Source organism: Plectrocnemia conspersa, unplaced genomic scaffold (genome assembly GCF_051122295.1).
Source record: "Plectrocnemia conspersa isolate PC_06_02 unplaced genomic scaffold, ASM5112229v1 ptg000001l, whole genome shotgun sequence".
NCBI classification, from domain to species: Eukaryota; Metazoa; Arthropoda; class Insecta; order Trichoptera; family Polycentropodidae; genus Plectrocnemia; species Plectrocnemia conspersa.
This window is the reverse complement of record NW_028277165.1, coordinates 23,767,821-23,795,099: the sequence shown is the minus strand read 5'-3', so window position 1 is coordinate 23,795,099 and position 27,279 is coordinate 23,767,821. Positions and strand designations below refer to the sequence as shown.

General features: G+C 28.0%; 3 protein-coding genes and 1 long non-coding RNA gene across 8 annotated transcripts in view; 3 read left to right on the top strand and 1 right to left on the bottom strand.

Annotated features, from left to right (window-relative positions):
* The first annotated feature begins 836 nt into the window (after positions 1-836).
* LOC148239299 (thialysine N-epsilon-acetyltransferase-like) lies at positions 837-2,267 on the top strand. Its single transcript, XM_088188152.1, has 4 exons — positions 837-997; positions 1,057-1,108; positions 1,436-1,656; positions 1,858-2,267. The coding sequence occupies exons 1-4, from the start codon at positions 890-892 to the stop codon at positions 2,020-2,022; spliced, it is 546 nt and encodes a 181-aa protein (XP_088044278.1). The 5' UTR covers positions 837-889; the 3' UTR covers positions 2,023-2,267.
* Positions 2,268-3,936: 1,669 nt separating this feature from the next.
* Positions 3,937-5,869, top strand: LOC148239298 (thialysine N-epsilon-acetyltransferase-like). The gene is made up of 4 exons (XM_088181426.1): positions 3,937-3,993; positions 4,067-4,118; positions 5,360-5,577; positions 5,639-5,869. The coding sequence occupies exons 1-4, from the start codon at positions 3,937-3,939 to the stop codon at positions 5,867-5,869; spliced, it is 558 nt and encodes a 185-aa protein (XP_088037552.1).
* A 1,374-nt stretch (positions 5,870-7,243) lies between these two features.
* Positions 7,244-27,279, top strand: part of LOC148239296 (uncharacterized) — a 67,346-nt gene continuing 47,310 nt past the window's right edge. For 3 of the 5 annotated variants that reach the window (XM_088187739.1, XM_088187669.1, XM_088187511.1), the window contains exons 1-2: positions 7,250-7,393; positions 8,875-8,945. In XM_088187739.1, coding sequence (XP_088043865.1) covers positions 8,912-8,945 — 34 coding nt within the window. In that variant the 5' untranslated portion in view covers positions 7,250-7,393; positions 8,875-8,911. Of the gene's footprint in view, positions 7,394-8,874; positions 8,946-27,279 lie in introns of all 5 variants that reach the window. The other 2 variants (XM_088187815.1, XM_088187590.1) reach the window with 2 other exon arrangements.
* On the bottom strand, positions 14,890-16,078 carry LOC148239297 (uncharacterized). Its single transcript, XR_015810137.1, has 2 exons — positions 15,970-16,078; positions 14,890-15,901 (listed from the first exon to the last, which is right to left on the bottom strand). It is a non-coding gene; the product is annotated as an uncharacterized LOC148239297 (long non-coding RNA).

Sequence of the window (27,279 nt, the reverse complement as noted above, 5' to 3'; positions counted from 1 at the left end):
ATTTTTTTACAAATATGTGTTTGTATTGACACTGATTGTACATATGTATTTGCTTGTACATTTTATAAGTTTGTCTTATTATGTACCTATACATCATATCAATTTTTTTGTAGTAAATAAAAGATTTTCATAGCAAGGTGGTAATATGATTTTTTTTATATATTAACTAATCAAACTTGTATGTTAGCCAAAATGGAATTCAAATCAATCATTCAAATATTTTATGAATGTTTGTGTCTATCATAATATAATTAGAGAATATATATTTTTATATTGTAAGTTAAAGATATGCTTTAATATATTAATGTGAATAATTTTCTGTGTGTAATTAATGCATTATAAATATTTTATTGTTACAAAGTCAAGGTTATTTAATATTGTTGCTGATTTTATTATGTATTTTTTTATATTTTTAGTCACTTGTAAATGTTTTTAGATAAAAATATCTAAAATATTATTTTACATCAGTGCAATTGTATGGGCATTTTATATACATATATTATGTCAATTTGTTGTAAGAACCAGGTTTACATTTTGTTTATTACCCAAATAAAGCATTTTTTAGTATATAAAAATTATATGTGTGATAAGCAAATTTATTATATATGTAGTTTATCTTTTATAGTATATGTTAATCATGAATTTGTTAAAAAGTTGCTTTACAATCAATATATACCACATTGAATTTAATTTTTTTACAATATTAAAATTATGTATAAATAGAATAAAGTTTTTTTTATCGTAACTTATCGTTTTTTTAATAATTCGTATTACGAGTAATCTTTGGACCAAAATATGTGATGCGAAAAGTTATTATCAATTGATGACCTTTTCGTCCGTTTCTATCCCAGTTACGTTTCGGACGTTGACGAGACTCATAGCTTGAACAATGGAGTACCCCAATTTTTACCCTAAGAAACCGTCGCTGAACGATGTTAAGACAAGGGTTCGATTTGCTGTGGTGCAAGATATGGCATTTGTCCTTGATAATATAAAGGTAAATTGTAATTTGATGAAAGTATTGTTGTCATCTTGCTTATAAAAACTTGAATTTAGAGATTAGCTGTCGAAGAAAAGATGCCCGAAGGACCACAAATAAATGAAGCTGGTATGTTATCTTTGAAGTCTATAAATAAATAGTCAACTATTTTTATCAATCGTGCTATTAGTGTACATATAAACAAGCTCAATAATAAATTATTAAATTAGGCAATGTGAAGTTATTTGGATCGATTAAAACTGGTTTGCTTGAGCTGTGCAGTGAAATTGTATTTTTTTTAAATATTATTTTAGATTATAGTGTAGTGGAAAAGATTATTTTTCTTATCATACTAGTACAGCGAGAATTTCACGTTTCACGCAAAAATAGTGGACTACTTATTTATATAATATATACTTTTATTATTTAAGTAATAATAATGACGAAATTTTTCAGTCTTAGAAATGGACTGTTTCATTCGAGATCCACCATTGTTCATGTGTCAGATTGCTGAAATTATAAACGAGAACAACACATACACGCCGGCAGCATTTTCTATATTTTTTTTCGGCTTCTCTTCATGGAGAGGAAGAACATTGTTTCTGGAAGATATTTTCGTTCTACGTGAATTCAGAAATTTGGGAATTGGAAAGAAAATGTTCTCGGCGTTATCGAAGGTATAAAATATGTATTTTCCTCAGCGGGCATTTGACAATTGAGCATAGTTACTTGTTCCTTAGTACCAGCAAAATATTTTTGCCGCTTGTTATATATAATGATATAAAAATATAAAATAAATTATTGAAAGTCGGTGGCTATGCTTGTGTTGTTAAGTTTTCCAATGTTTTATACTAATTTAAAACTTTAATCATTTTTAGCATGCAGTCGAAAATGGATGTAATAACATTGATTTCAATGTGTTAAACTGGAATAAGGCTAGGCGCTTTTATAAAGCAATAGGCGGTGTGAATCTCACAGAAACAATTAACCAAACCAGATATAGACTCACAAAAGATGATATAAATGATAATGTAAGTGGTTGAAGATAACATTTTATTTAACTTTCTAGCAAGTTGCCACTTACAATGTGTTTTATATAGGAATAAATTAATAATATTATATAATAATAGATTAATTGAATAAATAAGATTTTATTGTATTATATTACATGCATTGTGCGGCTGGCAATAGCGCAGTGGATACAATGTCTAAAGATTCGATTTATTTATTTTTAATACAAAAAATAATTGCTTATTATTTATTTTAATATAATAATTATAATCACGAAGAGATGTTTTTAAATAATAAATCCTTACATTTTACACAATCCATTTCCACATATTCTATCAACAAAACCGGTGTTAAAGGCAATAAGAAATCACTGAAATTTCCATTGTAAACCTAAGTTTTTCTGGGATTCTGTGAAAACATTTTTAAGACGTCCAAAATATTAAGGGCGAACTAAATAAGGTATTTTTTGTTTCATAATAAGTAATGAAGTAAACTAAAACCCATTCCAGAATATAACTTTAAAAGCTCATAAAAAATAATTACTTTATCCTGCGGTTAAACAATTGCGAATGAATATTTTTAATAATTCAAAGAGGATTTTAATCTTTATATTGTTCGAAATAATAAGTAGCAACAACTGTTATTGACAATCTAATACGGGAGCCCAAAATCCTTCGTAACTCGATCGAAGCCCTTCAGAAGTAGATTTATTTGTATATATTATAACAAATCATCATCATATTGAAATTTGTTCTCTTCAACGATCACCTAGTTCTCTGTTCGTCAATAATATAGAGATATAATGGGGGCCCGACAAGCCAAGGATTAAAAACCCTGGCGGCAAACCAAAAATAAGATGCTTAATACTATCTGCTCTAATTGACGATGTAAAATCTACTGTCCAGGGACGTGGCTCAAAACCGTTAATATTATTGGAGACTGGAGAGAGAGAGGGTTTCTCAGAACCAAAACCCTTTTAAAAATGCATGACTTTCTTTAAGTTACTTCTTAACTCAAAAATATTTTAAATGAAAATCTGTTTTATATTGGTATATTATTAGTATAATATTTTTAAGGTTTGGTAACCATAAGTGGTGTAACTTCGCAACTAGTAAAACTCAGGTAGAACTAGTGAGAATTTTATTAGATTATATTACATATATTGCGGCTACTATGATGGGCGAGTATCGTTTTCTCCGAGCGGTGGTGGATGATGTTCGTGGAAGATCCTCAGGGGTAATGTCTGGAAGCAGTTCCTCTTGCTGCGATGATCGTATTCGGGAGTCTTAGGTCGTATCTTTTTAGTAAGAGTTCAACAACAAATGTTCAATCTGTAAATTTGTTTAATAAAATATTCCTTCCTAACTGAAATATTCTTTAAGCAAATTCAGCACGTTGGTTAAGTTACTAGTCCAATAATCTTATTTTTCTTTTACCTTTCAATGATTTGATTATTTTATCAGATATTTGATATCAGCCTTGTTTTAGATCATCAGACAAGGCTAGGAAAAAAACAGGTCTAAAAAATCGAATTGTTGCACGCCGGTGATTTATTTTTTTGTGGGTATAAGAAAAAAATGGGGAGTTTAATAATAAATATTCTAATTTATGTAAAAATATATTTTATTTGCTATGGTCATACATTAACAATATTATGACCAAATCATATGTGGCTGTAATTTAGATTTTAAGTATTTTATTTTATCACAGTGACCGACGGGTAGGTCAAAGCTTAACAATACGAAAAGATTTTTAATATTTTAAAGTTATTTTGAGGTATGCTACTGATATATAAAATTATTACTACTGAACAATAATTACTGTTATGCATACCTACTAAGAATAGTAATTCACAACATATATATGAAACACTGTTTTTTTTCTATACACATGTATATGTTTATAGGTTACATTCACAGAAAAGATAATATCTAGTGAATAGCAAAATGCACATTAGAAAGCTGTTAAGATCCGATACAACACAATTAGCAGAATTGATTAAGGTTGGATTTTTAAAATTAAACATATTTACATACACATAATACTTACTATAAATATATTTTATTAATATTTTAGGAACATGCTAAAGAATTAAACATGGAGAATGAAGCAATGCTTACAAATGAATGTGAGTATTATTGTAAATTTACATTATTACACTTTATATTTTGATCGATAGTGGTTATTTACATACAAAGGTGAATCAAATGAAAATATTAAGTGTTATTTATTAAACGAAAAGATTTAAAAATACAATGAATAATAAATTCCCGTTTTGAGGGGTCCGACTCTGGAAAAAAGAATAGCAAGAATATGTTTATAAAAAAAGTAAAAACCGACCTCAAATAATGAATCTAAACTAAACTGCAGTTATTTGGTATGTATGTACTGATGTATTTCAGGTATAATTTCCTGCAGCCTTTTTTATACATACAAGAAATAAAAAGAGCGGAGCATTAACTTCAAAAGCACCCACTTTCTAGATAGTACTTTGAAAATAAACATTATTGTTTAAAGGGACAGATTGTAGTTTTTGGCAAGGCTTTGTTTGTGTTAAAATGTATTGTCAAATTATTGTTAAATTTATTGCTTTTTGAACGTTTAAAGAATATTAATTAGTAGCAGTAAATTTAAGTATTCGATCTGAAAATTCAGATAGAATACCTAAGGAAGAAGCAAAGAATTATATAAATTGATTGTTCTTATAGATTGTTTTTGTATTATATATTGCAATGGCGTGATTTTATTACTTTTGACCTGGACTGGAAGTTCACTATATGGCAACACTGAGCAGCAAAAAAAAAACACGACGAATTATCAGATAAATATTATGAGTAGATATTTTTAATGCTTAAATAAAATATTTCGCATAAAATATGATTTCAGAAAATATGTCGCAACGAAAGGGTTAACTCGTACCTATTGTTATTTATTCAAGAAATTATATTACGATGTTAAAAAATATATTAAATGCCAATATTGTCATGATTGTTTTTCCAGGGCCCTGGTTCGCTCTCGGCGACTCAGTCACTCTATGTGTAGAACTGCTAGCTATTTACAGGACAATAGAGATGTGTTTTGATTTTGTAACAAACTTTTAAAGTTCTGATTTGATTTACGCTGTAACATGAAAATATTTATTTTCAGCTGTATATGCTTAATAATATTAACACTTATCTTATTTCAGTGTATCAATGGTTTCATAAATAACATCTTAAAAAAACATACATACACATATTTTTTTAATTGTAACTTATAAATAATAATAGTAAATATCAACCATATATACGGAGTGGCTGAGAAAACAAAATTATATCTCATAAACTGTTATTGTTTTCGACAAAAATAAATAATCATCTCTTATTTCAGACTTGACTCTCAATTACTTTGATTCGAATCCACCATCTTTTCAATGCTACGTTGCTACAGAACGTGAAGGCGAAAATGAGTCTTTAATTGCATACATTATTTATTACGATGCTTATTCAACTTGGCTTGGGAAAACAATGATGGTGGATGATTTCTACGTGGTTGTTCGTTACAGGGAAGAAATATTTCTAAGAGCCATCGTCGCTGTCCTTACGAATGTAATGTATAAATAATGTAATTATTGACGTGTTGAACGCGAATTAATCATAGTTTTTTTAGTATGCCAGTAGCGATAACTATAATCGATTGGAGTTCAGAATTATGTCAGGCGATTTTTTCATACCTTTTATCCAGTTAAGAAATGCTAAGAACTTAGCGGAATCTAATGTGACGGTGCATTATAGATATGATGGAAAGGATCATACAGAAAGCGAACGTTGGCTTTGTTACAGATTACCAGGTGATATCATGCACGAAATGGCAAAAGAGTACAAAGAATTTTCTGGTTAATCTGCTCTTTATTTATAATAAATAAATTATATAATAACTGTTGAATTTTTAGTTATGATTATAATTATTACAGTATGTAAAAATTGTGCATTTAAGATGAATTTTTAATATTTTTGTTTATTGATTATAATAATTAATGTAAAATTAAAATATTGTAAATTAATTATGTTCTTATTTATTAAATAATTAAATATATCAAAACTATTTAACAATAATTAAAAATATAAATTTAGTCACAGTATGCATCTGGAATTCGAAGCTTACCCTTAAAAATTATGTGCTAAAAAGCATGACCATCCAAAACATATGCAACATCCTGCAGGATTGGGATTAGTTTTTTTTTAACAAATGTGTTTAAATATTTAATACTTTCTTATACAACTTGATGGTATAACCCACGGATAAAATACAGCTTATGAAATTTACATTTATGTATATATCAAACTATTATAACGTATCGATATGATTATGTAGCGACTACTCTTAACAGTCGGAATTAACTTGTAAAAGATGAATTTTTATATGCACAGGGTGAGTAAAATATGTTTGAACTTCTCCCCCTTAAGGCATTATAGGTAAAATGGATCAGTGAAATATTGATATTCCGCCAAAACTGGATTTATTGTGAATGACACATTATCTAAATATTGATTTTTGCTGTGTATTAGTTTGCATTTATTTATAATAGAATAATTATATATAATATGTATTTACACTATATTTTTTATTAAAAATTACCTTATATGAAACTTATTGAAAGTCGATAAGAAATATAAAATAATGAATAAAGCATTGATGTACTATATATATAGCTTTAAAAAGCAATTTCTGTTTTATGAATTGTATATGAACAGTAATATTGATGGAAATCAAGGAAAATGACATTAAGACGATAATTTAATATTTGGTTCATACTTTAATTAAAAAGAAATTTACATTAAAAAAATTGTTTTAAAATAAAACGCATTTTTAAATATTATAATTGTGTAGTTATTTTTTGGTTTAAAGCAAAATTCCCTGGAAAATATCCCTGTTCTAAACACTTAACCACATAAATATACTTTTGTGGTTAGGTTTAAGTAAATAATTGACTAAATTATTGTTTATATGTAATAGTAACTACTGCTATATTATTAATTTAAGATATTTTTACTTTAAGATATAAGGAATATTTTATAATATGTATTGTATTATATTAAGATATTTTTAAGTTATAATTAGTTTTTCTGAAAATACAACATTATTTTTATTAGCTTTTTTTCATAGTATATTAATTAATTATTTATGCAACGATAGGATACATTATTGTTTTCGCTCTCGTCTGAACCTCCCACTACTCCCGCCCTCCACAACTCGCGCTTAATGCTTCGAAACGAGTTCAGTTCTGATAAGGACGCCGGTTTGGTAGACGCGTGGCAATTCACGTACGAAGCGAGGACCTCAATGGATTGACCTCTGAATTCGTTTTCAACTTCACCAGAGTCCCAATCATTGAAAATTCGAGACAAAAGCCAGCGATGACGGGTAATTTTTGCACAAATTTTCTAGCTTCAGTAAACCTTTTTGGCTGCAGTTATAATGGAAATTTTACTACACAATTATTTATGTGTAAATTCAACTGTGATTGTGTGCGTATGTATGTAAGTAATAAGGTACTGTAATATAGGAACATTTTATCGTTGAAGAAAAATATTCTAAAATGCCATAAAAAACAATAATTATGAAACGTAATTGGAACTGAGTCGTTTCGCTGTTATTATTGCATTTTCACAGTTAAATTTTAATTTGCTATTGGTAGAAATTATTTTATGCCCTAGAAATAGTTTTTACAGTTTTAATATATTTATTAAAAAATAATATTATCAAACATACGTTTTAAGAGTTCGCAAAATATACAAAATTCTACTATAAAAATACTAATCATACTAATTCATGAGGAAAAAACTGTTGATGGCTTTAGAGATGATATGAGAGAGAAAGAGATTTTAGAGACTACTAAAGGTAACTTGGCGTCATTTAAGTGGTGCTAGTGCTTTTAATTTTACATTTTTTTATTTAGGATTACTCAAGAAAGAGTACACGTTTTAAGAAATACACAATTATTAAAATGCTCTGCCTATGAAATAGGAAATAGATTAATATTAATTATATTATATTTAAAAATAGCACGAAATGTGCAATACTCGTGACTTGTGAGTGCTCAATAAACTGCGATAATGCAATTGATAGGTGTAGTCATGCTCAGTACATATTTTTTGTTGCAAGCGATTCTTCTAAGATTAACCAGAGTATGTGAACCGTACTTGAATTTAGTTTCTGTGATTTAGCGTAACTAGCATTAGTTACTGTTTGCACATTGAAAAAATATAAGCTGTTAAAAACATCTTACATTTTTAAAAAACGTGTGTTGATATAATTATCTAAAAATACAGTATATTTCATATGTATGTATTTAAATGTAAGCATTGAAACGATTAATAAAGACATCTCTAATTAACACATTTTGTTAACCCTTAGGTATCGTCTACCTCTTTGGATCTTTATTATTGTTTTTAGAAGAAAAAAATAACATATTAGTATTAATATTACATTTTCATTTCACATTTTTCGATATCCCCCCACTATTCCATAATATTAGACGCTTAGGGAAGTTTATTCTGAAATATTCTATTTTTTACAAATTTATCAATTTATTCAGTATAATTTAATAAGACGGAGTTTTTAAATGTCATTAACTCATTTTTTGCTGTATCTTCATTTTTGTATATGAAGTATTTTAACTGCCACGTGATTACTTGTGTCATTTGGTAATATTTGAGAAGTCGAGAGGATTCGTAACGATCGAAACGATCTCGGAGGTCTCGGGGTTATCTACTGCTTCGTCGACGTTGCAGAAAATGTGATGGTGATGTTGTTGCCACTCTATAATAAAATAATTAATATAATAACATATAATATTCGTTAAACACAATAAATCTGAATCAAATAGCGCACAATTTTTGCAGATTTCGCATATAATCACTCGTAGACAATAACCGCGAGATGGCGTCCGTCATAAAACAAGATTATCATTTCGGTAAGTTTATCATGCTATTTATTATAAAAATGTACATAAAAAATATAGTTTACTGCCTAGTAGTAAAATGCACAGAAGTATTATTAAAATAATAAAAATATTACAACATATTTTTTTTTCTAATGATAATCCTTCATCCACATCTCTATCGAATTTTTAATTCCATTAGCGGAGGTTATGATTTAGCAAAGTATTTCGATAGCCCCCTTTTTCAAATAAATAGTAGTTGAAAGGAGCAAGGTCAGAAGAATAAGGTGTATAAGAAAAACGCTCTAGTGATTATATCGAGAATTAATTTCCTCACATAGGACCGACTATGTGAGTTCTATTGACAAGTTCAGGACTTTTACTTCTTCGTGCAAACGATCCAGCTGATCACAAAATAAGCTTACTGTAACTGTTTGGCCAGATTTAAGAGTTTCGTAATGCACAATCCTTTTGCAATCCCACCATACACTCAAAATATATTTTTACATACATTTCTCTTTTACAAAAAATATGTTATAACAGTAACATCGTATTGATTATCATGTATTAGCTGCATAAAAAGATAATTATTAATATTATTTATATATGCACATACTATATACATATTATATTATATACATTTATGTATTGTTTTTTTCTCAAGTTTTTTTTATCAAAGCGGTTAAAAGACATTTTTCTATTCGTTATTTATAACATTTAATTGCGGTCATTAACTTCCGTAAAAGTTTTTATTATAAAAATTCACGTCGTGTTATTCAGTTCATTTTGTAAAACCGCATTGTTGTGTTGGTTGCGTTCGTCGGTTTAAGAGCGTTAACTTAACATACTAGTACATACATATGCAAACAGCATGATCCAGAAACAACCATAATTTATAAATATTAATATCTTATAAAAAATAATAGTCCATGACACTTCGTACGGTCAAATTATGCATTTAATTGAACTTATTATTTTCTAGTATTTAGATTTCCGGATTTTTTTCTGTAATTGGTTATACATAAAAGAGTAGTTTATTTATTAATTAATAATAAAAAAACATTTATTGACGATAAAGTCATGTTTGATTACTGCAGCCGAAAAAATATATGTATTTCAATCTATTAGTATTTTAGTTGTAAGAAGGTTTAAGCACATTGTGAGTTACATCAATAGGCAATTAAAAAATAAAACATGTTTTTAAGGCAACTCCAGATTTTCCAAGGTTCCCTGTGTTAAATTATATCAAGTACACTTTCCGAAATATTAAATATTTTTTAGTTAGTTACTAGTTTGCACCGCATTGATAATTCGGGAAGTCAGTGCTATTATTAAAATGACTGAATAATTAGTTTTTATGAATAGTCTGCATGGAACAACTACAAACGAAAATAGTTGTAATGAAGATGAGAATATGTTAATCAAGTATATTTTTAAGTGAAATCGGCGGAAAAGTTTAAGTTAAGTTCAGTTTTATCTATTGATAGAAATATGTATCTACTGGTGAAAATGTATTTGTATCACACTAATGAAAATATGACTTCCTTGAACATTTATGCATAGCGTGTAAATAAATAATGATAAGTATGTACCTAAATGTATATATTACTACATATGAAAGAGTTGAAATTATTTTTATTTTTATTAGCACCTGCTAGTTAAATTATATTTTCACTGGTAAAAACATATATGTATAACTAACGTAATTTCACTGAAATATAATATTTTAAAAAACTTAATAATTTAAATTAATATTTTTTGTGCTTTTTATTTAATTTATTTTATATTTTATTACATATATATTTTATTTTTCTCATCTAAAATAGAAAATGGTTATAAACCAGCAACGTGTACTTAAATTTTTAATGGTGTATTTTCCTGTACTTGTAATAAACGTTTTTATAAAAAAATGCAAATGTTTTAACCAATATTCGGATATGTTTATTTCAAGAAGGCAACTATAACGCTATGGGAAAATATGGAGCAGAAAATGTTTTAAAATGAAAACTCAAATAATGGTTTATATTTGTGATATACTATTATTATATATCAATTATTGACTTAGTTTTTTTTTATAGCATTTATAAATTAATTATATATTACTGTTAAAAAGTATTTTTTTGTTCCACATTGTATATATGTATCACATATGACAATAACAAAAAACTTTAACCAATCAGATAACGCAAGTGAATTCCTTCCGAAATGTAACAGAATAGTCAGACATGAGATTTATCTCGAATTTTATGAATACACATACTTGTATGCATACGTATGACGTGAATAGGCGATAACATAACTTATCATAACTTTGATTATTAATGTATAGATAGTGCAAGACCGTTGTGCTTTATTAGCGAATGACGTCCTGATAATACAGTAGAGATTTTCCAGTATACACCGCGGTGTGGTACGAGAAAGGACGTCTCGACGAAAGAAAGGTCTGTAAAAAGTTACCCAGACAATATTTTTGTCGATAAACGCTTCTTAATGATTATGTTTATTTTCCTGTAGACCCATAATTTGATATAAACAAACCTTATTCAATACTTGAAAAAATAAACATCTCGACTTACTCGGCTGCGGTGTGTAATACTCGTTAGGTATAATTTATCGTTTGTTTATAAGAACATTGAAGATATATACAGATAGATCTGAATTACTGAATCAGTGACATTTACAGTAAACTCAAACATGCTGTATGTGATATGTGTTTTTTGCTGATTTCAAAACGGCAGTGGGTATTTTTAACTTCTTGTTATATAAATATTGATGATATGATTATGATGTATGAAATAAATTTAATGAATTAGATATTATTATAATTTAAAATACACACTAGTTAAATATTAAATTATGATATTATTATCTAGTAAAAGTCAATATATTTATAATTGTGTGGCAGTCGATTTAATTTTAACGGAATATTTATTAATAGATTAAGCACGACCTTTCGAACGTGCATTTACATGGAAACAGATTTTTTACGTTTATTATTTGCATTTCTATAATAAATTTGTTTTTGTTGCGGGATATGATTTACAAAATATTACCATTTGGTTACTTATGTAAAATATTATCACCAAAGAATAAAATTTTATTAATAATACATCTGTGTATATTGACATATAAGCAATATTTATAGCAGTATGCTAAGGTAACTTTAATCACTTTAATAGATTTATTACATAGCTTTGATTAAAAAAACACATACATACTAGATCAAAGTTACTCTTAAAAGCCACACCTGTTTTTTTCTTGAATTGTTTTGAGAAATCGATTTAATTTGTATATGTTACTGAAAAGTTCTCTTTATACACATAGAGGTAACATTAAAAACTATGTGTAGAATAATTGGCTTAGGCTCTTTATTTAATGCTGATTTTTTAAATATAAATCTAATGCCAAAATCAACACAAAAATAATTTCTTTAAATGGGTCGACTCTTTAAAAGATATTATATAGAAAATATTTTTTCAGCTTTAGTCCGTTTTGTAGCTATCTGAATAGTCTATAGCTTTTATTTAAATTATTCCATGAGTTTTGAATGCAAATATACAGTCCTTTAGAGATGTGAATTAACATTGAACTCATTTCTGCGACGATCATTTCCTCTTCAGAAGAAAGAAGCCCACTGTTCATTACTAAGCCCGTTAAAAAATACTCTTGTTCCAATGGCATAAGTGAACGATGGTAACGAATAAATGTCAACTCACATAATAAAAAATCTCATATTTCTACACATGAAGTGTGGATCGACAAAGAGCAATGGCGAATATTGTTCATTGATATTTATAAACGTCTTATCTTTCAATGATCCATCTCGTAAGGCATCTCAATATTGATTTTTATATGACATATAATTTAATTGCCAAGTTCGCCGCTATATTGCTTAAAATAATCGGCAAAGTCAATACCAATTAATTCCAATGGTGATTATATCGACTGCGAGAATTTTTTTGGTGGAGCAATAAATTGACACCGAATCATTTAACAGGAACACCCGCAAGAAAATGATTTCACATTATACTTGCACAAATAAAAATAATATAAATAATAACAAATTTATTGCCATAAACGCGTGATTTTTATTTTCAATTTATGTAATATTAAATACGTAAACTTTCGCTTTAAATAAAAACATGTTTACGCGATACAAATATGATATCATGATTTTAATTTAAATTAAAGATTTAAACCCCTGACCTATCGTTTTGTAGGTCGGGATTCAACTTCAAAGTTTACAGCACTGGTTTTTCAACTACATGAACAAACCACAACTCGTTCTAACAATTTTTTTGAAGTAAGCCGATCGAACAATGGTATATAATACTAAATTCACTCTTTGGTTTCCTTATTGTTTATAACGTTGAAGTATTCAAAACATTCGTATTGTGCTTCAACAGTATTTGATCCTCTATTGAATGAGATGAATTAAAATTTCTATATTTATGAATATTAAAACATGATTATAAAAACATTAAGAATTTGTTACTAAATATATTTAGTCAATTTTCGTGTATGTGATTTATTAATATTTTATTTAATACTCTTCAACGTTATCTTTTTTGTCGAAGTAATGTGTTGATCTGTACCATTTAAAATAATGGTTATTAAATGCATTTCAAGTCCAAAATATAATGAATTTATATGATAGTTATAGTTATTATTAAGTCTATTCTGGCATAATTTTATATTATAGTACGATTACAGTACATAATTCTAATTCCTGATGATTTTAAGCTAATGTTAATTTTTAGTATATTGCGCTGATTTATCGCTTATTCACTTTTGAGTAAGCAAATAAAGAAGATATGCATACATTTACACAAATAAGAAAAAGCGTAGTGATTCCGAGAAATAAAATAGTTTTGGTGCCATCTGTTGCACTATACACTATAAATTAATATAAACCATACAAAGCAAATGACAATATAAAAATTGAGAAACGTGCAATTTTTGTAGTACGTGACGTATATTGATAGTTTACCGAATAGGGTATGCTCACGAACGATAGTTTATGTGCATGATATTGTACCTACGTAACAAACAAACATGTATATATTTTTACTAGTGAAAATATAATTTATCTGGCAGGTGCTAGTAAAATTATATGATTTTAACTTTTCCATACGTAGTAACATATACATTTACATTCTATGTGTATGTATTTGGACTTCACTAGTGAAGTCCAAATACATTTTCACCAGTAGATATATATTTCTATTAGCGAAAATGTATTATAACTAATAGGTGCTAGTAAAATTATATGCTGCTTTAAAATGTTTATGAATTTAACAAATTCAAACCCAAACCTAACCAAACGCATCTCGCATGTTACTCTATGGTTTGTCTGCACTTCGATATTACACTGTTTACATGTTTTAAGAATATGGTAGCTATTCTTACAGACGTAGTGTATTCAAACTGAATTTTGGTCAATAGGAGGACGCAAAAACATGCAATCAAAATAATTTTAAAACAAAGCTGAACAAAATATTTTTTTATGAAGATTTTAGATTCTTGAGAGTTATTAAAAAATTATAAAACCAGTTTTTTATAATAGTAGTAAATTTAAATTGGCACGAAATTTTGCTTTGAAAAACCCACGCGTTGATTTTTATAAACATATTTTTTATATCATAAAAGAGAGAACAGAGAACATATTTCCAGATGAACAATGGCTAGCTGATTTTCTATCATATTACTGCACCTGTGTATGACGTACATGGTCGTAAAATGTCGTGTTTCGTAGTAAAAAGTAGTTTTTAACCATCCTCCCCTCCCCCTTTCCAAGTCACGCCACTGACTTAGTGACCAACGATAAAAAAATAATGAACAAAATTTGACCCACTTCTCAAAAATTATTTTTTCAATATTTTTGGGACTGTGGCACCCTTTTGAGTTTAATATTTTTCTCTGCACCCCCCCCCCCACCACAATAGGTGCTTGAGAAAAGTAAATAAAAAAGTACATATTAAAAATTAAACCGTTTATTTAAAAATTACATTATTTGAACTTATATAAAATATTTATTTTCAAATCAAAATAAGTATTGAATGTTCACTTTATTTAATGTAATTCTTATGCCTTTTTTCACGATATCAATACAGATTTAGTGAGTACTATGAGATAAGATGTGGGAAATGTAATGAAATATAAGCTTGCCCTTTTCTAAAGCTTTGGAAATGTACTTGACATTTCAGTGCTTATTCAAAAATATTTTTATTTATTTTAAGCGTTAATATCACTTGCAATTTGATATCAATATCAATTGTATTCACACTAAATGGATTATTAATATTTACATTTATAATACCGAACTAGCATATCCTCATGAAGCTGTTTAAAATGTTCAATATACATAAATATAAAGATCATTTTCAATAATGGCCAATGGTCCAATATTAATATTGAAAAGATTAAGCTTTCCAATTACATTACAAATTTTTCCTTGTAACTGTTTGTTTAACAAATTAAGTTTTTCAAATATTTTTGATAAATAATATATATCACATTTTGCACCAACAATCTTTCCTACAAATTGTTTGTCACTCATAAAGAATACAATACTATTCAAAAGTACAAGATAATTACCTTTCGATCGCCAACGAACTTCTGTGTATAATAGAAGGCGCCCAAAATCTTCCTCATTTTAGTATAGTATGTTTTCTTCTGACTTTCAAAATTAACAGTGAAATCTCATTGGAAGCAAATAAACCATTGTCACTTTTCGTTGATCTCTCATTGAATGTTTGTAATACAGTTTTCCTTTCTTGAAAATCATCTTGCTTTTTAAAGTATTCAACTGGTTTGTCTTTATGTTCAGTTTCCAAATGTTTACGTAACTTGCTTGGTCGCATGCTATCGTTTGATAATATAGACATACCTACATCATAAACACATGGGCTTCTTAATATCTATTGGTGATTGAATAAATCGATGGACTATTGTCGACATTTTTTCTTAGCTTCAAGGTTCATGATAATCTAAAAGATATTTCCATTTTAATAAAAAAATTACATAAATTGCGTTATCAAATTAAGAAATTTCTCACCTGTTTTGAATTACAAACAATTACACATATGCAGGATTGAAATATGGACAGAAGAGACTGAGGTCAAAAAAAATATCGTATTCTGTCCGGGATCTGACAGTTCTGTGTTGCCAGAGTGCTTCGCCCTTACCTACATCGTCTATATTTCGCGAACGTCGCCCATTTTAAAATAAAACATTATATGCTCAATTTTTCTACTTTTTAAATCGTATCACTTTGTATGAACGGTGTATAATAATACACGTAAACAAAGGAAATATATTTAATTATAATTAATAAAAATAAAAAAAGAATTGGCACGATGATTTTCAAATCTCCGCTAATGAATTCTTTTGTTGTCGACGAATGATAAATAATAATATTTTTATTAATTTTTCATCTGCGTTGTTCGATTTGACTGAATATAAATAACCGGATTGCAAATTCACTAGGTATGTTATATCTATAAAAATGAAATATATACATAATGTGTGTAAGGATTATAAGAATACATTGATTAAACTAGATAAAACATCATAAAACAATCTTCGTAATGAAATCTTCAAATTTTGAATTCCTGTCGACGGACACCGAGGTCGAAAAGTGAGTTTTTCCTTTTACAATACATAACAATTATCATTGCTTCTGATTTAATGCACATATGCACGTTAGATTTGACTGAATATAATTACTTAAATCAGTTACGTTTTAAACATGAATGTGTAATATATCCCTAGTATGTATGAGGATTGAAAGTTAATGTCGATCAAATCGACATCGCATTGGGAACGTTATATATCAGCCAACGGACATATTATAAATGTGTAATTTTTGGATGGTATCTAATAAACTATATTTTACAATGATTGTAAATATGTGATTGCATACCTGGAATAATCGATAGGCAAAATATCTAAGAGTGGGCTATTTTTAATTCCGACTTGAAAAAATATGTATCTATCTCATGGCTTTTTAGCAATTTTTCTTTTGTGCAATCATTTCTTTTTTGGAACAGCCAAATTCATGATATTCAGTTACATCAAACTTGTGTAGTATGTTCTTTATAAAAAGATAATACTTGCTGACAGTGACTTTTTGTTTATATATACCAATTCTACTTTGTCGTCATATATGTCATTGCTTCTGAAAAATAATTAAAAACAATATGACTCTTATCAAGAGTTAAACATTGAACACGTTATTACTACTAAAATAATTTATAAATTAAATTTGAACAACAACTGAAGAACAAAATTAGCAAAAGTTACCGTAGAGAATTAAACACATAGATTGGCATCACTTTTTAAACTGATAAGTTGTACGTCATATTTTAATTGTTTGCCATACGTAACTGTAATTAGATCTTTCATTGCTTCTGAAAATTTACTGTAAACGATACCATATAATGGGAAAAATGTAACTTTTTGTTTACACTAATATGAGATTTTTCATTATTACTAACATTGTAATATGTTTAATTAACTTTGGTATGTATATCTTTAATTGCTATATCACTACTGTTTGTTTTTTTATATTTGATCCTAGAAAGTCAATAGTAATTTTGTTAGGATAACCGTGATATATTATTCATATAACCAAACACTTACTGGCACACTCATAATTTAAAGTTTTGCTTATATTGTCTATAATTTCAAGTGCTACATCATTTTAAATCTTCTTCAATTAACACTTTGTAAGAAAAATTATGTGATTATAACATATTTCACTGTTTATTAAATTGCACTAAGCTTCGCGTACACTAAATTAAAGCATGCGCTTGACAGATGACAGAAGAGTTGCCAAATGTAAGCAAATTTGACATTTAAGGGAAATACCAGGTTTCGTGCACTTTAAAACAAACTACGCAATTAATTTTATCGATTCAAATTGTAAAACACAAAATCATCAAGTTCTAAAAAAAATTTTTTATAAGCAAAATATATTTAATTTATAAGGGATTTTACAATATAAATAATGTGTATTTGTGTTAGCTCCTGCATAAAGAAAAAAGGTGTAATTAAATTTTGGCGAACGTTGGCAATTTAAAAAAATTTAAAAGCTATATTTTTTAGAGAATTTTTAAAATTTTACTTAAAAAAACATTGTCAACAAAAAGGGGCAAGGTCTCAAAAAAAGTACTATTCGCGCTGTCACAATTTATTGATGGCAGTAATGGCTTCCTAGAAATAATTACTAATGGAGATGAAACCTGAAGTCCTTGAGATAAGCATTATCTTTCAATTAAAGTCATTTCCTGTCATATTGAGCGACTGCTCCCTTAACTTATTTATCATGATGGAACAAGGAAAACGCTTAATGCACTAAGCCAAATAGCTAGGAAGCAATAAGGTTCTGTAGATAAAGCATTCTCGGGTTTAAATGTAGCATATTTATTTACAATTTTCTCGCTTACATTTGTGATCAGTATTCAATTGCATTTCATTGGAATAGTGTTAACGATAATACAAATTCATCAGCAATTTATGGTTAGTTTGGGTTATGATAATCCACATTAATTCAGCAAATTTAAAAATCTCTTGAATCAAGAAAATGATTTCAACGATTTGGTTTTAGAAGTCTATCGTTGTAGGTACTTAAATAATAATTTAAATCACGTTCCGTAAAAACTATTGAATATCACAAATTTGCTATTATTTAAATATATCTTATATGTGTGTCTACCTACTTAGTAATATTTTATTAAAATATATTTGCAGCAGAACGTTATACAAAAAAATCATATCGTTATAGTTCGGTATTGAATTTTAAAATACCGAAATATCGGTAGTGATTACGTCGCGTCGTCTGCTTCGTATGTCTACATCAATTGCCAGCGTTCGTTGAACATACACATTCAACGGCAGAATTGAAACGTGCTGCTATGTACATATTCTGTCGAGATCATTATTGTTTGTGTCCTTTAGCAAATTTTATTTGCTCGCGCAGTAGCGTGCGCCAACTCGTGTTTTATATGGCAATAGCAAAATGCAAACACTCGCCGAGTGTAATAACTCGCTTCTCGGGCTATATGGGCCGTTCTTGTTTTGCTTGAATAAGGTAACAAACAACCTTGCGCTTATAAATCAATTTGTTACGCTCATGCGAGATTTAACGGCGGTGCGGCCACCCGGCCCTCGCACATTTTTCATCTCGGCTCCGAGTAACGGAACTATACTATATTATATGTGAAATACGAGTGAATATGGACCATTATTTAATTTCAACTATTATTATTACGGAGATTGAAGTAAGCGGGTAAAATTGCTTTGCGCATGCGCCGTGAAAACGCCTCTGTCTGCGATGCGCCCGATTCAAAATGGCGGTCGTTTATCTCATGACAATGGGCGCGGCTTCATTGTCATGATATGTCTATATTATGATGGATGTGTATGTAGAGCGTGCAATGTGTTTTTGTGTGTCTGGCGATCTAGTGTTAAATAATTGGAAATATACAAATTTATTGTAATTATGAGGCAGTTCATTATGTACCATTGTCCTTGGTCTTGAATTGTTATGATAACATAAGCGTAGATTAACTTTATGAATAGACAATGATGATTTTTTTTCGAAAATTAAAGGCGAACTACACATAACGCCTAATATCTCCCTAAAAAACACTAAATTCTTCGAAATATTTATTAATTTAATACAGAGGTTTATTTTGAATTTATATGTTTCACTATGCTAACGCTTTAAAAAAAATTAAAAATGGCAGTATAAGTAAAATATTTTAGTATACTAAATTAAATTAGTGTGTATAAGATATGTCTCTGAATACTCATTTAATTCATCATAAAAACATTACTGTCCGTTCACGCCTTTTCGCGTGATAGCAAAATTTATTTATGTATTTAAAGTTTAAATATGTATACGCTATAAAGATTTAAACTATAATCAAGAGACGGCAATATATACATTTATAATAGTTTTGGTAGCGTTAAAAATGTCATCTTATGTTCAAACTTTTGCGTTTTAAAATACTCTATTTCTACACATTCTATTAACAAATAATATAATTAACTGTCCAATCATGTGATAAAAGTTTTTAATACCAAAATAAAAAGCAGAGAAATTTATAGGAGAACTATCACAAATTCAGATAATTATTTCAAAATTTGACAAAGTTATATTTAACTTAACCTTCGATTTAAAAGTATGGTGAATTTGGCGAAACAATTTTATTTTAAAATAAATTAATTGCACTTTTAAACAATAGTGGCGAATAATTAAAAAAATATTAAAATAAGTTAATAAATCTATTCTTAGAATAGGTTTTTATGATATAGATTTAAAATGAGACTCAATTTATCTCATTTTATTTATATATCTTACTCATATTATAAAAACTCTTAACTTGAAATAGTTCAACATATTGCCCTGCATAAAGTAATGTGTCACCACAGTTCGCAGAGCACACATGTCGATAAAATGCATCGGTGCATTAGGTACACTTTACACCAGGAAGCTGAAGTTGTGAACCGTCACGTGCCACCTGACCAAGGGCGACCTGTGGTACAAAAATTCACCAGGACATTCTTTAAGCGTAGCAAGGAGAACGATCGTTAAACTACGACCGAGTAAAACAAATACGAGCTCCACTACGGTTTAAAAGAAAAGAAAAACCACAATAGTTTTTGCCGTAAAAGTGAGTCGTTCACGGTTTAGCTGTTTACGTTTTATTATTGGTCTCTTTGTGACCGATTGGTGGACGTAAAGCGATTTCAAAAGCGGAGCGTGACACATGAAATGCATTTGCAAAATGTACAACATTTTATGCTTTCGATTCGTTTCCAATACGGGCTTCACAATTATTTATAACGATAAAAACGCATATGCGATTTGTCGCGTGTGACCTGTCGCGTCCCGTATGCATATATTCAGAAAAGTCTACATTTATAGAGTTGCTAGGCGTCCTGGGTAATACAGACATAAAGGCCAAAGATTGATTTATTTTTTATGGCGTCATCTACTGATTTAATTCTATACTATACAATAGTAACTTGTTCTTTTAGGTCCTGGCATGTTACAATTATATATGGATTTACAATGATAAATTATCATTGTACATATTTCATTCCGGATGCAACTAAAATGCCCCTACCCCTCATTGGATAGCGCCAAAATGAGATCATTTTTATATATGTTCTTATTGCATCCGGAATTTTCAGATTAGCTATTTTAAAATATAATATTTTTACTCCTAATGTGTAATATCCTGGTTGACAATTATTTATCGTCGCAACCCATGGAACTGGCGATAGCACAACTGTGACCATGGAAAATATTTTATATTACTGTGACACAAAAATATGTATCTTAGTGTTCCAAAAATGTATTTTTAATTATTTTATATTATTAGCAACTTTTTATATTATTTTTAGCGCAACGTAATTATTATATTTTAGAAATAGTGCTTTACTGCTTTGCTTTACTCGGGATTTGGATATCTAATAATTACGCTTTGACAGTTTTAAAGTAACGTTGACTTTAAAATTCGTGTGTGTATAATTGGTATACGAAAAAACTACATAGCATGCAAAAACATTATATATAAAATTACTGCTAGTTTGAATCAATTATTTTACTTAAAAGTTTTAAAGAGTTCCAATTTTTTAAACATAAAGCCAAATTGCACCGCCCTTTTATTATGCAAACTTCTCTCGACTTAGTTTTTTTTATTGCTTGGACAAATTTTATTTAATGAATTAATAAAACCAAAACTTTAAAATTATTTAACATTTGAAATTTGTGAATATTTTTAAATAGTAAAATAAAATCTTCAATGCGTATTTAAGTGGAAAGTATTGAGAGACAATATTATTCGTAGACAATAGTTAAAAAATTGTGAAAATTATTAAAAAATATTGTTACTTTTCTAGTTTCTTTTTTCTTCATTATTAGTATGAAAACAACGATTTTTTTTACTTAAATAACAATTAAGTTGCTAATATTTATATATTGATAGCTAGCTTTATTATCAAAACTCCTAAAAACGGTTTTTACGTTTTTCTCACAAAACAAAAAAATGATTCATTAGATTTAATTTTTTTTTTATATAATTTTAAAAATATTTTTTAGCTGGAATATTTTATATATGGAAAATTCAGTGTTCGTAAAAATCTGTCCACAAAATTTCAATCACCCCAATTAAATCACTATATCAGCGATGCTTGAAAGTGCCCAAAACAAATCTTACTCTCAATGATTTTTGTAAAAAATATTTCTACAAAAAAACCCTTACTTTTAATCAGATTTACGATATCTTTAAATGTGAAAATCTCAAAAGGAGGTAAAAACAAGTGTCATTGGATAGATTCCTAGTTAAAGTTCATCGATATATAGTAGTGTTCAGTGATAAACAGCAATTATTCTGATAGGAATAATTATTAAATTCAATTATTTTCTAATAAATTTGAATAAAAAAATACGCGTATGTTTTGAAACGAATCAATTTAAATTTCCATTTTACATATGGGGAAATTTGCTTCGATATACGAGTGTTTTGAAATACGAACACATTTCCATAACGAATTATGCTCGTAAATTTTTGGATTTTTTACCTATGGATTTTTAAATATGTCTGCAAAGTATTTTAAAAATTTCTTATACTTGCAAGTCACAGAAAAAACAAATTGATTCATGCTAACAATTTGCATAAAAAATCACATTGCAATACATTTTTTCGTCTCACTAACACTAGTCAAGTGATCCAGAGTTTAGGTATTGCTGACGTACGTAATACGATTTGTCTCGATCCAAAGTTCATGAATATTTATACGTTATAAAGATTCAAACAATATAATTATAACTTGAACTGAGCCAGAGTATACATGTCAAGAGATGTTTAAGGTTGTTCAATTCCGTTTTTTATATTTATAGAATATATAAAGAAAGATTTAGCAATGAGTGAATAATTAAAACACGCTAAAATTATACATATACTATGCCTTACTGACCCCAGATAACGGGAAAATGTATTAGAAAAATAAATGTATGTTGATAATGTAAATATGTCGTGGTTAATTATATCAATAATATACACATAGTCGATTGATCTATTAATGATGATAAATGTTATATAAATATATAATATATGCTTTTACAAAAACATAGATAAGTCTCCATTCATTTTAATTATATTATTATTAAGATTCAATGAAGCATTTAAAAACTTAAAGCAATTAGTTTTTATATAAAATAATTTTGTTGTGCATAATATAATATATTATTAAAAAAAACTATAATTTAGTTAATTATTAGATTAATAATAAATGTCATTTAATAGCAATGAAATGCGAAATTTATTTTTTAATGTAACCTACCTACAACAGTCGTAAAAAATCTTATACGTAGTGCACACCTTAACGCGTTTGTATTCGGTTGACTGTTTTCGCTTAGTTAAAAGTATGTATGTATATTATATGGCACCACATGCATAAAGATTCTAAAACAATAGACTTTTGTGCAAAAACATAACTCGTAAATAGCAAAATTCAATTTACTTGGCATGGTCGTGAAAATGGCCAGTGAACCTCAAACCTCAAACATTAAAATAATTCATTAGATTGCACTTGTGACTTATTTAGAAGACCATTATAATATACAAAAGCTTAAGTATTTTTATACCAATGAACGTTTGTCATAAGTCATAAACAATAAAATTATTATGAACGTTTATTTGAGCATTACTGGACAAAGGTCTCACACTGACCTTTGATCGCCGTACCATTTATATAATAAATAAGTGTATATGTACTAGATCCAGCTTGGATATATGTAGTTTACATTTATATATGTAAATGTAAATATCATATGTTTTAGATGTTCATTTACGTTGACTAAAACTAGAGTTATCTATTAAAATATATTACAATTATATATATTAATATCTAACATGCATATTACCTAACTCAATAATTATCATCTTAACGTGTATCAAAAAAATCTGTGTACTTTAATTTAATTCATAGAGTTAATTTTAAGATCTTCTAGAGCAGATCTGAACTTTTAACAAAACGCATTATTTATTTTATAAAATAGGTAATATTACATAATCAAAATTAAAATAAATAAAAAAGATATGTATTCATATAGTAATTATTTAAAACAAAACACATAAAATAGACGTAAAGGAAGTTCTTAATGACTTTGATGATTTTTTTTTTTCAATTGCAAGTCAATCACAATAATAGGAAGTTGAATTTTTATTTTTTCTGTAGCGTCGAGCCTAGATTTTTTGCAGTATAATAATCCTGCTTAACATAAATATGTCATAAAAAATGAAAGTAAAACACTAGATTGTTTTGATAAGCTGGAAAACACTTTTGATAAATTCGCACATAAATAATTTAATTGCTGATCTTTGTATTTTTGCTAAGATAGACTTGACCTAATAAAAGTTCTAAAACTTTAGCCCCGTCCAAGATGTTAGCGCTCATCATCGTTGTGTTGTAAATAAGGGTGCGTGTACGCTTGCATGCATACATACATAGTTTTCCGCGAATTTGCTTACATCGATAGGAGAACGTTACAAATATTAAATCAGGGCTGTTTTAATGGTAGGGTGACCATACATTGTAAATTGAATTAAAAATTATAGTGTGTTATATTTTTATCATAAATTATTGTCATGTTGTGGTATTTTGTAATCAATAAAACAACTCCTGTAAGATTCTATTGGTATTTTAAAAAATATTATATTGAACAGATGTTTAATCTGGAGAGTGATACCAAAACTGCTCTCATGTTTTTGAGTTAAATATGTATATAAATAAACAAAAAAAGTAAGAAAGTGATATTTTACACTTTCCTTAACAAATTAAATTAAAAAAGTAAAAATTAATTGCACTTGTAATTTCACATGGTCACCCTATTATATTCTCTCACCAATACTATGACGATGAGCGTTCATATCTTGGACGGACTATAACTATTTAGAACTTACATTAGCTTAGGTTTTAGTTTGAACAGCAAATGAACGTTTTGCAACAATTTCAATGAAGTTCATCGTATTTTATTAAACGACGTTCATTTTTCTTGCCAAATTCAAGCGGGTGGGGATTCCCTCATTTGCCCCCCTAAAACTACATCCATGTCAATGCCTTGACTTTTTATCGTTGTCGCTTTGCTTAAAAATTTATTCGTCGGTTTTGCGAGCTACTTATATTTTTTGAAAAAAAATATTATCCTGTATTTAATTTAAAAACATTCGAAAAATTTTTTATGTTTTTTTAAATGACCGAAAAACCAATTAATTGATTTCAGTCTTGACTGGTTTAGAAGCACTACACAGAGACAGGCAGGGATCGAGAACCAGTTAATATCATAAATCATTTTTATATATTTTTCCTATCGAAGGTAAAATATGTTTCTGTTGCATTTTCACTCTCAGTTTTATTAATTGTAATAATCATTTTAAGCTTAGACTTTTCCACGTAGTATCTTAAAAAATGCATGTCCCTTCCTCTGCGATCAGTGTGTAATATTTCAGAGCCAAAGCACTGTTTGCAATAATCTTTTGACATTAAATACACATTATATTAGAAGCATATTAAATGACAATAGACATAAATACAAAATACATATAACTAAAACCTTAGTATTGAATTTTGTTTATCATATTCTTTTTTACTCAAATTAGCACGTATTACTTTTCTGCAAGTTTCTGTTTTTAACTAAAAATCCATGGATAGTTTTTGAATCATATTTAGTCTGTAATTAGAAAAAAAAAACATTTTTTCGAATGTATTTTTACACAAATTTAAACAATTTTGATTAAATTTGATTAAATTTCAATCAATAAAGCAACACTTGTTTTATTAATTGAAATTAAAAAAGTGGTAGACTGAATACTTAACATGTATTTTCAAGCTGTTTTTTTACGTTTTAATTAGATTTATTAAAAATTAGCAGTGCAGCTAATCGACTTGCCAATCTTGACAACTGTCGATAGACTAATGACAGTTGGCTGTCGTGTCGGTCAGAATTGGGCAGCCAGGCGAAAAAATATATATTATCATTTTTATGCGCACCGGGTGCCAAAAGATAGTCTTTCTTTATCACTCACTTGTTAAAGTGAGATAAAATATATTTAAATTTTACTCGCGAAACATTTACTTTAATAGAGTTTGACAAACCCTATTCTTACATCGATTGTTGTTTTCACAAGCAAAGTTTTCAACGGCACATTACGTGTAAGTTTTTTTCATTATTGATTTTTAATGTCAAATTTCTTTATTCGTAGTATGTACATAGCATTTGTATTTTATTAAGGCATGAAATACACGTACCAAAAAATATTATATATATATTACATTGAGGAAAAAGTTACATAAAAACCTTTTTTTAACTTATTGATTACAAATTTATGTTTTAAAAACCCATATAATATGGAAAAAAAATATTATAATAAACGTATTACCAATGAGGTCATATTTTATTCTCTCTTGATTTGTTCGTGTTAATATTGTTTATTCATTAATAAAACATGTTTTTTTTTATAATTTTATAAGACATAAAATATTTATTTGATTTTAATTGATTTATATTACAAAATAGTTAATTTAAAGTTTTTTATTAAAAAAAAATTAACACACTATTTTTCCCTATGGGATGAATAATCGATCCCCATTAATTATATATTGATATGTTTGTGAATGGCCAACATTTTTGAGTCTTGTAAAAATAAGCTTTCTGTATCTTTGTTAGTTTTCTGATACAATCAGTAGCTATTTTGTGACACCCCGAATACACAACAATATAGGAGTCAAACTGTTATCTCCTAAACCGGTCGTGTGAAAGGTCGCCGTTGGTTTTTTTTGTATTTATTTTTCTACATCAGAAAATATGTAATGTTTTAAATATATGTACATATAAAAAATAGAGCTGAAAGACTTTTATCAGCAACCAGGGTTGCCGGTTCGTTTCCTGTGTGTCGTTATCAATTTCTAGGGTCGCGAACTCTACAACGGTCATTAAAACAATTCGACGTGTTAAAAATGCTTTTCAGTCCATTTAATTTTCCTATTCAATATTATATACGAGTCTTCAAATGCTTACTGAGAATATTGAAGAATGACTATATCCCAAATTATAGTTTAGTAGACTTTGTGCATATTTAACTACTATGTGCAAAAAGCTAAACAGCTGTTTTAATATCACCTGATAAGAATCCGCTTTATCGACGACGCGAGCACGTGCTCTTGGTTGATAACAAAGGTACCCGATCCAACACTGACCAGCTCAAAGAAGATAAGACGTCCCGATATGCGCTGGTCTAATCGTACTTCTTCTTTCGTCACATATTTGATAGTCTACAATCGCTTTGCATTT

Coding starts and splice junctions, on each gene's coding strand:
- LOC148239299 (XM_088188152.1), top strand. CDS start 890: ATGGAGTACCCCAATTTTTACCCTAAGAAACCGTCGCTGAACGATGTT. Junction 998..1,056: donor TTGTCCTTGATAATATAAAG/GTAAATTGTAAT, acceptor ACTTGAATTTAG/AGATTAGCTGTCGAAGAAAA. Junction 1,109..1,435: donor ACCACAAATAAATGAAGCTG/GTATGTTATCTT, acceptor GAAATTTTTCAG/TCTTAGAAATGGACTGTTTC.
- LOC148239298 (XM_088181426.1), top strand. CDS start 3,937: ATGCACATTAGAAAGCTGTTAAGATCCGATACAACACAATTAGCAGAA. Junction 4,119..5,359: donor AGCAATGCTTACAAATGAAT/GTGAGTATTATT, acceptor CTCTTATTTCAG/ACTTGACTCTCAATTACTTT. Junction 5,578..5,638: donor TCGTCGCTGTCCTTACGAAT/GTAATGTATAAA, acceptor TAGTTTTTTTAG/TATGCCAGTAGCGATAACTA.